At 39.2% G+C, this 11,816-nt stretch overlaps 2 protein-coding genes across 2 annotated transcripts; both read left to right on the forward strand.

Annotated features, from left to right (window-relative positions):
* The first annotated feature begins 227 nt into the window (after positions 1–227).
* Positions 228–2,689, forward strand: rps9 (ribosomal protein S9). Its single transcript, XM_044208128.1, has 5 exons — positions 228–270; positions 1,114–1,226; positions 1,351–1,473; positions 1,664–1,850; positions 2,436–2,689. Exons 2-5 carry the CDS (start codon positions 1,130–1,132, stop codon positions 2,611–2,613), a joined length of 585 nt encoding a protein of 194 aa, XP_044064063.1. The 5' UTR covers positions 228–270; positions 1,114–1,129; the 3' UTR covers positions 2,614–2,689.
* A 144-nt stretch (positions 2,690–2,833) lies between these two features.
* mboat7 (membrane bound O-acyltransferase domain containing 7) lies at positions 2,834–11,595 on the forward strand. The gene is made up of 9 exons (XM_044208122.1): positions 2,834–3,061; positions 4,460–4,539; positions 5,656–5,785; positions 6,475–6,601; positions 6,709–6,865; positions 7,260–7,455; positions 8,183–8,335; positions 8,494–8,670; positions 9,167–11,595. Exons 2-9 carry the CDS (start codon positions 4,464–4,466, stop codon positions 9,573–9,575), a joined length of 1,425 nt encoding a protein of 474 aa, XP_044064057.1. The 5' UTR covers positions 2,834–3,061; positions 4,460–4,463; the 3' UTR covers positions 9,576–11,595.
* The last annotated feature ends 221 nt before the right edge of the window (positions 11,596–11,816 follow it).

Below are 11,816 nucleotides of genomic sequence, written 5' to 3' on the forward strand. Positions count from 1 at the left end.
CCTAAAGTTATATGCTCGGCCATTTAGACTAAGAGGAAGTAAGTATGTTATCGTTTTAAATATATGACGACATGAATGATATTTATGATACACACATTTATCTGCAGCTGTTGTTTTCTGTTTGACCAATAGAGTGCGACTAGACCAACATTCCCACTTCCGTTCGGGCGCACAGGGGCATGATGGGATACGTAGTGCGTGCGCCGGCCCTATAAGTAAATGGGAATTTCCTTTAACGTCCTCTTTACTGCGCGAGCCTGAGCGAGACAGGTAGGGATCGTAGCCTAATGCTACATCATAAGACAAATATACAGCATTTGGGCCTTTATAATGTACATACGTTGATTAGGCAGCGAAAGGAAACGCAGTTGTATGCGCGAACATAATTTTTAAATACCCAACGTATCATTTTGTAATAGATTATTGAAGTGAAAAGCTAATTCGGCTAAGCTAACGCTAGCTTGTCACATCTTACAACGTGGTGCGGTGCAGCTGCGGCCTAGTCGTACGGCTGACAAATTCACTGGTTTCTAACGCACATTTACATGATGTTTTGTAGTTACAAACATCTAATTAATATTTTCTAGTGTTGGTGAATTCATTAATTTCCACAACCATTACCTGTATCTTAATGGACTTCGAGGCCGCAGAGCAAAATGTTAATGTGTAACTGTTTTAGTTTTTGGGAGGCTTAACAGCAGCGCTAACGACAACTTCACAATGAAATATAATTAACATTCCTGTCATAAAGTGTATTTAAATCCATATTGTGAATTAATAAGTTTGTAAAATGGAACAGCAGAAAAACCTAAATTGCTTGGTTGTAGACTTACATATTAAGATTAAATTTTGATGTATACCAGTATGCATTATCTTTGTAAAATGTTTTTGGGTCCAATTTCAAGGCTGAACTCTGATCCATTGAATCGGTTCAGTGTGACTGGGACTAACTAAAGAGGGTGTCAGTTTATTAGTTTAGGGAGTCTAGTTTGCTGCAACTGTCCCAAGATTGGTGTAATGGCACAAATATTTTTAGAGCTTGCTGCGAATATTTACTGGTTACTCAATATGCTTAGACTGACAGCCCTAATGTCTGATGTCTTGACGTTGCAGGCACTTCTAAGCCGCCATGCCCGTTGCCAGGAGTTGGGTTTGTCGCAAGACATATGTCACCCCCCGTCGTCCCTTCGAGAAGTCCCGTCTCGACCAGGAGTTGAAACTCATTGGTATGCTGTGATTGAACACCAGTGTGCAGTAAATGATGCTGGCTACTTTAAAATGTATTTTGTTGTAAGTTATACCCTATGTTGACAGCACTGAACTTGAATTTTTATTGTCCCATCTTTCAAGGCGAGTATGGACTGAGGAACAAGCGTGAGGTGTGGAGGGTCAAGTTCACCCTGGCCAAGATTCGCAAAGCTGCCAGAGAGCTGCTCACTCTTGATGAGAAGGACCCCAAGCGTCTGTTTGAAGGTATACAAAATAAGTTCAAATACAGGCTTGATCCGTTTATTGGCCTATGATTAAATTATCAACTTATCAGACTTTTCTCTGGTGTCACGAATTCCTCGTCAATGAGGCCAATATAGTTGCTTTACTCAAATTGCAGTATGTTCTTGTATGTTTGTTTGGAAATGTAAATGGCTTCTGTGTGGTTTTCCAGGTAATGCTTTGCTCAGGCGTCTGGTGAGGATCGGTGTGCTGGACGAGGGCAAGATGAAGCTGGATTACATCCTGGGCCTGAAGGTTGAAGATTTCTTGGAGAGGAGGCTGCAGACGCAGGTCTTCAAGCTCGGACTTGCCAAGAGCATCCACCATGCCCGTGTCCTTATCCGCCAGAGGCACATTCGGTAAGCTCTAAGGCTCCTGGGGAACAAACATCAAATAATAAAGGGGTCACAAGTTGTCTTAGGGACTCATGAGAATCTCTCAATGCTTCCTCTTCCATCAGAGGACCATCAACTTGTAACGCTCTCGGCTGAGATCAGTTAAACATTTCAGCAAGGTCAATTCGGTATCAAAGCCGTATACCTTGTCAGTAGACATTGCCCAGAGCCAATCCTGCCACAGAGGGCTTGGACTGTGCCATTGAGGTGTTGTGGCTGTCAGGTAAGGTTACGGGGGATTGCACCTCGGGCAATTGTAGTATGCACTACACCTTGTGATGTGATGTACCAAATACTCAGGCTGATGATTTAAAATTTATATGCTCAGATTTTCTGTGGTGTCACGAATTCCTCGTCAATAAAGCCTGCATTAAATTGATGGCACTAGCCCATCTACATGTTTAAGAGTAATAAATTGGGATAAAGTAGTTTGACACTTTGTCATACATTTAAATGTCTTTTTTTTTTTTTTACTATTTAAAGCAGAACATGTGAAATGGACTATTTGAATGTGTCTTCTAAAGTACCTTTCATTATCTGTCTTGGCAGTGTGCGCAAGCAGGTGGTGAACATCCCCTCCTTTGTGGTTCGCCTGGACAGCCAGAAGCACATTGACTTCTCCCTAAGGTCTCCATACGGCGGTGGACGCCCAGGCCGTGTCAAGAGAAAGAACGCCAAGAAGGGCCAGGGAGGCGCTGGAGGAGCCGACGATGAGGAGGAGGATTAAGAAGGCTGTCTTCCAGGGAGTCTGATACTTCTGTTGTCAAAATTTTCAATAAAAATGTTTGTTCTGACCAGAGAAACTGAGTTGCTCCTCTTGAATTATTTGCTACAGTCTACATTGCTGTAACTTTGTACCAGTTTATACTGGAGCATAATCATGGACATATAAGTCCGATATCGTTGTAGTATCATACTGAGGAAAGTGATTCACCTTCAAATGATGTACCAGAGGTGATTAAGTGCATTAGCTATAACCGTCTGCGGGTTATTCGTGTCATTCCTGAAGTCAGAATGGTACAGTCCACACCCCTGTAGTCGGAATGGTCGCGTCCAACGCAGATGACGTAATCTTTCACCAACTAGGAAGTAAATGCGTTGTGTTCCAGCGGCGTGAATGGGTGCAGGCTCTGCCAGAGACCGGAGTAATTAAACCGCGGTAATTAAACATAAATGTAAGTAATGGAAAGCTTTCCAACTCATGCTTGCTACTGTAACTACGGTTGCTAACGTTACTAAGCTAATGAGCGATCAGTTTGCAAGCCCAATGCTAACGTTTGCACAACTACAACCGTTTACCTACAGACTGATACCAGTAACGTTAAGTACAGCCATGACTGCAGTGGTTTTGTCCCTTACATCCAGTCTTATTTTTTCATATACAATTAGTTATAAAGCTTAGTCATAAACCTTGTCTGGGTATATTAACGTAACCGCTTAAACTGTCACCTTGTGGTAGCTTTTTAAAGGCAAACGAGTGATGGTAGACTCATTTTAGACCGCTCTGAGCAGATTTTTCGAGTCTCTAGTAAATTAAACGATGGTCATTTATGCTGTAAAACTTCTTACACCGAATGAAAGTGATCCAAGAAGAAGAGGCAGCTGTTTGCCCTCAGATTTCTCCTGGGCTCAGTTACAGACGCAGGTCTAGTACTGTCACAAACTCCGCTACTTCCTATGAGATTATATTCCAAAGCATCAAGTTCCCACATGTTAATCCGTGTTGTGTAATATTGGCATATGTGTTGTGTCTTGCATTTCATGTCTTTATGCACGCTTTTATTCGAGCACCGTTCAAATTAATGTTACAAGGTGCTCTTGCATACAACTCACCGGAAATTGCCTCAGTTTTTGGTTCACATGGAGGAGATATTGTGAAATTTGCTAATTATTGTTGCTGCCTATGTTGAATAAGCCTTATTGCTACGTCTGTGCAAACACATCACAATTTAAAATGAAAATGCCGAGAGAAGTGGTACACAAAAGAAATGAGTATGTTTTAAGAATATTTAAAAGTAACTGCTTTTAAATGTATAACTAAGATGTTGCTGCAAAAAACATTCTCCCACCAATGTCAAAATGGAGAGAAATGATAAGACAAGTTCGTGATATGGAAAAATAATAGAGTCAGAGGTAACATTTTTTGTAATAAAAAAATGTAAATCGCTCAGGCCTTAGTCTTGTACTGGCACTTTGTCACATTGTAGGTGCACCTAAACCCAACCCTCACTCTTTGTAACTTTTGTGGTTAAAGTATTACCTTCACTTATGCAATATTATGGGATCTAGCATTAACAACATCCCCAAAACCAGCTGTAGGATTTAATCAATATATCTGTGATGCAGTCTCAGTAAAAATAGAAATTATTAGCTCCACCAAGTTAGTATTTGTTGCAGGGTGTTGGAATGTATTGTGTTGTATTGCATGTATGGGTTACTTTTCTTTTGTCTGTCATGCTTTGCTCTATGTGTTGTTCACTTATAATTAAGGATTGTCTATTAATGATGTTTCATATGTGTGTAGTTTTCTATATGAGCAAGTTTTGAGCTGATCTGTGTTTCTGTGCAAGCAGAGCGATGTCTCCTGATGAGCTGGTGTACTTGGGCGTTCTCGTTGCCTCTATCCCTGTTGGATTCCTCTTCCGTTACCTCAGTGAGTATTTTGGTCAGGTTAGATTTTCAACCCCAAGTTACAGGCATGTGAATTTCATATATACTTAGCAAAATGCGTTTTTTTTTTCTATTTGCCAATGCTGTTGGCTATACCTCATGGTTTCTATAACTGACTATGTGAAATAAGATGTCTCTTTATATTTGTCCTCTAAAAAGGCATAAGCTAAACGGTTACAGTTGTTGCCTAAAGTTTTGCATTGTGAGGCAGAAAAAAACAGGATTTATTTTCACATACAGAGGGTGGACAAAATACCAAACACCAAACAATATAATTTTAACATTATTTAACTAAGGAGGAGGGCTGCTCTTCATCTACAGCTTCAGTCTTCCTCATGTATGCTCATGATCATACATATCCTTAAATGTGTCTAATATGACACTGGACTGCTTCTTTATAGGAAAGCACTCCCGTTCTTTGAAGGAATGAAGAAAGTGGAAATCTGTTTAGCAGTCTCTGCTCCATAGTCTACTATTTTGGATTAGTGATGTTTAATCTGGTGTTTGGGGAGACCATGGATGATAGTGAAAGATGACTTTATTTAATCTTTTCTTTTGTTCAGGGTTCTGGGTGCTCCTTAACCTTATGTTAACCCTGCCAGTATGCTTCGCAGCCACAGCCTTGTCTTTTTTGGACATTTCTCCTTTTGTCACATAAAACAGTTCTGCAGTACCTGCAATGCTGGCTCTGACTGTCCTTTTTGGGCCTCCGTAATTGTTTTGAAAACATATACTTGCGTAGGAAAGGGATGATTGGAAGACCTCTGTATGGAGTGAAAACACATCTTGTGTGAATCACAAAAGTTGCTCTTCATACTGTATACTATACACTTTTGAAAAATGTTGATAAGCCTGTTGAATTTGGGTTGCACCTGTTCTTGTTGACAGTGTCAATACATTCAAAAGCAGTTAAAAGCAGTAAGCCAGAAGTGAGAAGTTTTCACACCATGTTTGTGTTTTTATTCACTGATATTAATAGCATATCCTGTCTGTGACATCAACAGTTTGTCATTTGCTCTGTCTTGCTTTTCCCACACCATGTAGCTCATTGGCAGATGGTTATAGGTGGCTTAATTGTATAATTTTGTTTTCGCTTCAGGTCCTCCCGTGAAGCAGGGGGCAGCTCTTCTTCTGGGCCTCTCTATCACCATCGCCACCTGTCACATTCACACTCTCCACTCTCTGGTGACGGTGATTGGAACATGGATCATTGTCAAGAGTAGCTGGAGGTGAGAGACGAACATTAAGCTTTTACAAACTTATTTCACTGTATGACACACAATTTAATTTATCATATAAATATGACAAAGAAAAGCAGCAAATCCTCATATTGGAAAAACTTAAAAACCAGAGAATTTTTGGCATTTTTATTTGAAATTGACTGAAATGGTGAATCGATTATCAAAATAGTTGCAAATTAAAAAACATCTTAAACAAACATTGGTAACTTCCCAATTACAGTGTTGACTGTTGGACAACAAATGAGAAATAATAGTTTTATATATATATATATGTATGTGTATATATATATATATATATATATATATATATATATATATATATATATATATATACATATATCTTCTTTATTTTAATTTTTTTCTCTATTTTATAGTAGTCTTTCCATCCTGTATTATTTTAATTTAATGTAACACTGTTTATCTTGCCTTTTGCTTAGGAGAGGTCTTCGTATAAGCTTTTAGCTTCTTAGCAAAAGGTAAAGTAAACAAGCTTTTGTTTACTTTAAATTCACATATATCTGAGTATATGTAGGTACTTGTGTGTATATGTGTGCACACAGCACACAACAGGACTTCATAAGTGTAAAGGGGACAAAACAGTCTGCACAAACTGGACTGTAGATACTGTGCAGACATAACATGTAAACTCACTCATAACATTTGCCTCTGTCTACAAGGCATGCCCCAGCACTGAGTCTTAGCTGGTCCTTCCTCTACCTCCTCTTCTTCCGGCTGGTCACTTGGTTCGGGCTGCCACCACCGACGCCTTTTGCTAATGCCATCCAGCTACTTCTCACTCTCAAGGTACAGAAACCTCAGTCAGTGTATAAATCTACTACAGCAACACACAGTGTCTTCACAATTTGTGCATCTTTGTTGACTTGTGATGCATCTTTCTGTTTTTAACTCAGATGGTGAGTCTAGCGAACGAGGTGCAAAGCTTCCACATAGAGAAGAAAAAGGAAGTGAGCTCTTTTGCCAAGTCTCCTGTCATTGGTGGTCTGTCTCAGGAGCCCTCTCTCTATGATATTCTGTCCTATAGCTACTGTTATGTCGGTATAATGACCGGTAAGTCTCTGGAAATCTTTGACACTTCTCAGAATTATGTTTGTGTGCGAGCTGTTTATATTCATGTGTGTTGTTGTTGATGTTAATATGCTTTTGCATGAATTTTAACTGTTGTCTCTCTTTGTCTCACTCTCCGCTACTTGTCCAATATTGTGTGAGTTCATATCGTTTTCAGTATTATTTAAAATTACTGGTTTTCATATACCTCTACTCTCTATTTGTTTTCTTACTCCCCTTTCCTATCCAACAACACCCTCTCTTCTTTTGAACCACACTCTCCTCCACTGTTCCCTTTTGTGTCTTGCATTATCCTGATTTTCCATTTTTGTCTATCACCGTCTTCTCAACACTGCCTTTTATCCCTTTATCTCATCCCTCCATCTCATCCCTAAAGGTCCGTTCTTTCGCTTCCAAACGTATGCTGACTGGCTGCGGCAGCCGAGCCCGCAGGTCCTGCCAGGTTGGGTGCCGTGCCTGCAGCGTTTGAAGCTGGTTCCCGTCTACGGCGCTCTGTTCCTGGCGGTCAACTCGATCTTTCCACTGGCCTACGTTCGCACAGAGGATTTCCTGGATCAGAACTTTTTCTTTAGGTATTGTTACAATGCATTACTGCCATAGTCATGTATTTTAATCATAGTAACAGTGTCAGTTATAGGAGTTGTAGATTTATTATATAATCATCATCGCATAATTTCATTAATCTGTATTAATAATGTAATTTAAGATAGATAAAGTATAAAATGAAAGTGTGAGAAGAGAAAAATATATTAATTAGGAATTTAAGCAACTAATATAAAATAAAGACCTTTGTTCAGCTAAAAACAAGCATAAAATGTACATTTTAAAAGTGTTTTCGAGGAGGAAACTGATATTTTTTTAATCTTTTGTCAGACTGTGGAAAAACCAAAATAATGCTGAGTCCTTTAAAGCAACAAACTATACATACAGTACATGCTCTTGTCAGCACTATTTCTTTAATGTGGTGAATAATATTTCAGAATATTTATAACTTAAACTACAGTATACTGACTGCACAATGTATCTCCACTAAGTTTTTAGTCTGGCTACAATTCTTCACAGAGGACAGCAAATGAAATGAGACAAATGAATGAAAACAAAGCATAGATTAGCATTTACTGTGAGCTAAATACAACAGTGCTGTAGTTTTAAGAAAGTCAAAGAAGATTACAAACTGTGGAGGGCCCAGTAGTCATTTAGGGTTGAATGTTAGTCATATCCCTGCAGCTGTTTGGTAAGATTGAGATGAATAATGTACTTTTCCTCTCTTTCTCGCTGTTTCTCTCTCTCTCTCACCAGGTTGTTCTACATGATAGCAGTGTTCTTCGTGTTTAGGATGCGTTTCTATGCAGCGTGGTGTGGAGCTGAGGCTGGTTGTATCAGTGCAGGTCTGGGCTGCTATCCAGAAAAGGCGCTGTCCAAACCTGGAGGAGGACCCACTGTCAACTACAGGTACATTATCACAGGAACATCAAGTATATTAAAAGAGGATGCATCAACAATTGCTCACTAACATCTTGGTCTATATGGAGTTCATGTTTTTGTTGCTGAAAATTTGCATTTATGCCAATTTGTTTTCTCTTTTTCTACATTTTTCCCCTTGTGGCCAGTCCTGATCCCACCACTGAAGAGAAATATGACTTCAAAACCATCCAGAACATTGACTGCTACAACACTGACTTCTGTGTGAAGGTCCGACATGGCATGCGTTACTGGAACATGACCGTGCAGTGGTGGCTGCATCACTACATCTACCCCAATTCCCCCTTCAAAGCCTACACTCTCAGGTAAGGCCTTATGTGTGCAGCAGTTTCTGCTTATTTTACAGGCACAAATCCCTGTACTCATCCATAAATCCCTGAGTGGTGTGTTCAGGCATCAGAATGCCTTCATGGGACCTGTGCAATGAGATAAAATCTTAAAGATTTTAGCTGTTCTCTTGTTACCAATCAGCTTGGATCTTTAAATGTAAATTTTCTGCAGAGATACCAGTGAAGCTGCCTCTCTTACATAAAAGTATTTTTTTTCAAAGAGCACGTGTACATTTACACATTTATTTTTTTCAGAGCACAAATAATGTTTATTTCATGTCCTACTACATACTTTAAATAATTCATATAAAATTTGCTGTTTAAAACTTTGAAAAAATGTTTGTACACAAACAACTCTGATCCTGCCGCAGCATCTTCATTTTTTGCCTGAAATAAATCAAATGACAGAAGAGAGAAACCCTCACAATGGCGTCTCACTTCAAGGTCTCTCCTGTTTGTCTGTTACTCTCAGGGCTGGCTGGACCATGTTCATCAGCGCCTACTGGCATGGACTACACGCTGGCTACTACCTATCCTTCCTCACCATCCCCCTGTGCATCGCAGCCGAGTCCGCCATGGAGGCCTCTGTCCGAGCTAAACTGGGTCCTCGTGGACAGAACATCTTCGACTGGGTTCACTGGTTCTTGAAGATGAGGGCTTACGACTACATGTGCATGGGCTTTGTGCTGCTGAAGGCCTCCGACACTATCAATTATTGGATGTCCATCTACTTTACCATGCACATAATCGCCGTTTGCTGTATAATAGTCGGCAGGGCCCTAAAGGGAGAGAAAAGGGAAGGGAGGAGAGGGGACAAGGAGGAGAAAAAAGAGGGCGAGAAGATAGAAAACGTGAAAGAGAACACAGAAAAAACAGACTGAATGGAGGTACAGAAAAGAACTGGTTGGATACTTTTTTGGGACATGAGTTACTTCGAGACTAGAATTCCCAACGTTGATCGCACCAACACACATCTTTCTAGCAACAAACGTCACACAGGTCCAATAAGATTCCTCATGGGAAAATGTAAAAGTTCAACTCGATTTTATTAAAAATGCAGTAAATCAGAAAAAATAGTAAAATCCTGTAAAAGGAAGCCACTGGAGACATTTCATATAAGTACGTGTACATAAAAGCACTGTGAACACTGGGATAGGAATGTTTGAGCTCAATGAATGTTACTTTTATAGTGTGAGTGGCAACTGGGGTGTAAATAGTACAGTATATGCGCTTTTATTTCAAGATACCATGCCCAAGTGTTTACATGAACTGCACATTCCAACAGCACTCAGAATTATGTTTTAGTATATTTATACTGGAGTACAGAATCAATAGATAGCGATGGAAAAAACACTATGATGGTATCATCATTAGGACTCAGCTGTTATGGCCTGTGTGATGATACCAATCCCATTTTTGTATGTGAGCATTATCAAAGTTTTCCAATTTATTCATTTCACAGAACAAAATAATTCCGCTGCCATTTGGCATCTTAAATCAGCACCGTGTTTTTGACCACAATAACAAGTCTAAATAAGAGTTTTTGTGATAGTTAAATGCAGAAAAATTGCAATGTAAAACTTGCAGCCCTCATTATCACCAGACATTATTCCACTTAAAGCAGAAATACAAGCACCATGGCGCAGGGTGAAATTCAAACTGGTTTTGGTTTATAGGAGCAAAGCAAGGGCCAGATAACATTTGTAGTGCTGCCTAATTACATTCCTTAAGTGTTTTAGAATTAGTTTTAAATAACCTCTATTTTCAGCATTATACTGTTCCTCATTTTATTTGCTGCACATTGATGTGCTGTGTTTTACTCCCTTGATCCAGTGAATCCAAAATGTTTCTCTGTTTTGGATTTGTTTTTGCCCTTACTGTTGTTTTGCCTGTAATTGTAAGTGATTCAGATCATATCAAGTACATATGCACTGACATCTCTATGGCAGTGTTGTGAAGAGTGTGCCATGTGAAAGATAGCTACAGTCTGTTCACTGCCAAAATGTCTGTACTGCCATCATGGACCATTTAGGGTTGGGACCAAACATTTGATACAAAAAGTCGCAAGTTTCACATCGTAACTATAAGCTGCCAACGTAAGTCATGACTAACAGCACAGCTAGGGCTGGGCGATATGGTTGAAGTCAGTTATTTTCCAATACTGATAAATACCACAATATGAAATATTTATGCAAAATCATATATGAAATAATCAAACTGATGTTCAAAGCAATAAACTGTCCCAATGGTATGTATTACATGTGACCAAACGTATAATATGTGTAAAACAAAAACTTCAAAAACAAATTTAGTTTGTAATTTAGGAGTAAAGTTGTTTTATAAACATTTATTTATTTGGACAGCAGACATTTCTAGAATCATAACATATCATGATACACTTCTGCCGAAAGTTGCTAAATGATTATATTGAATTATCGCCCAGCCCTAACCACAGTAAACTGTGTAGTCGTTGGAAAACATGTTGAGAGTTCTTTCACTCCTGTGTGGTAACTCTACTGTATCTCTGTTTTATATGAGCATGACTGACCGCATAATTGAAAGGTCTTATCTCCCAGTGTGTTTTGTTCTCCAAATGTTACTTGGAACCAAGATAATATGAATTAAAAATAGGTTTTGTGTTATGCCTTCACCCTTTACCCTCTCTGTGCCAAGACTCAACCCTTGTAGATATGGATCCCTTTGTTTTTGTTATTGCACAGTGATGGTTGTGAATTCTAGTCCATCTGTTGACTGCTCGTCTCCAGACTGTTTCTTTTTCAGCCTTTTGTCTGTTTCACATTTTGTCTCTTTGTCTTTGGCTTCACACACTGCACCAACTGTAACACTCCCTGCTTTGTAACAGTGTTACTTGTGGAATACATATCTGCATTTCCTCATCAATGTTACTCACTTGGGTTTTCTTTTTTTTAAAGTCTACTTGATATAATTATCTGTGAATTATTAGTATAGTATGAGGTTCATCATTACCTTGTGTAAGTCATAAAGATAAAGCTTGTAGAAAACATCACATTTTTTTCAGTTGTCCCACTGGGAAATAATTAACTCTCCAGCATTAATGAACACAAACAGGCCTGCTTAGTTACCTCACAACAGTGTTTCAG

The sequence above is a fragment of the Siniperca chuatsi genome, linkage group LG9, assembly GCF_020085105.1.
Source record: "Siniperca chuatsi isolate FFG_IHB_CAS linkage group LG9, ASM2008510v1, whole genome shotgun sequence".
NCBI classification, from domain to species: Eukaryota; Metazoa; Chordata; class Actinopteri; order Centrarchiformes; family Sinipercidae; genus Siniperca; species Siniperca chuatsi.

Coding starts and splice junctions, on each gene's coding strand:
- rps9 (XM_044208128.1), top strand. CDS start 1,130: ATGCCCGTTGCCAGGAGTTGGGTTTGTCGCAAGACATATGTCACCCCC. Junction 1,227..1,350: donor CCAGGAGTTGAAACTCATTG/GTATGCTGTGAT, acceptor CCATCTTTCAAG/GCGAGTATGGACTGAGGAAC. Junction 1,851..2,435: donor ATCCGCCAGAGGCACATTCG/GTAAGCTCTAAG, acceptor CTGTCTTGGCAG/TGTGCGCAAGCAGGTGGTGA.
- mboat7 (XM_044208122.1), top strand. CDS start 4,464: ATGTCTCCTGATGAGCTGGTGTACTTGGGCGTTCTCGTTGCCTCTATC. Junction 5,786..6,474: donor ATTGTCAAGAGTAGCTGGAG/GTGAGAGACGAA, acceptor TCTGTCTACAAG/GCATGCCCCAGCACTGAGTC. Junction 7,456..8,182: donor GATCAGAACTTTTTCTTTAG/GTATTGTTACAA, acceptor CTCTCTCACCAG/GTTGTTCTACATGATAGCAG.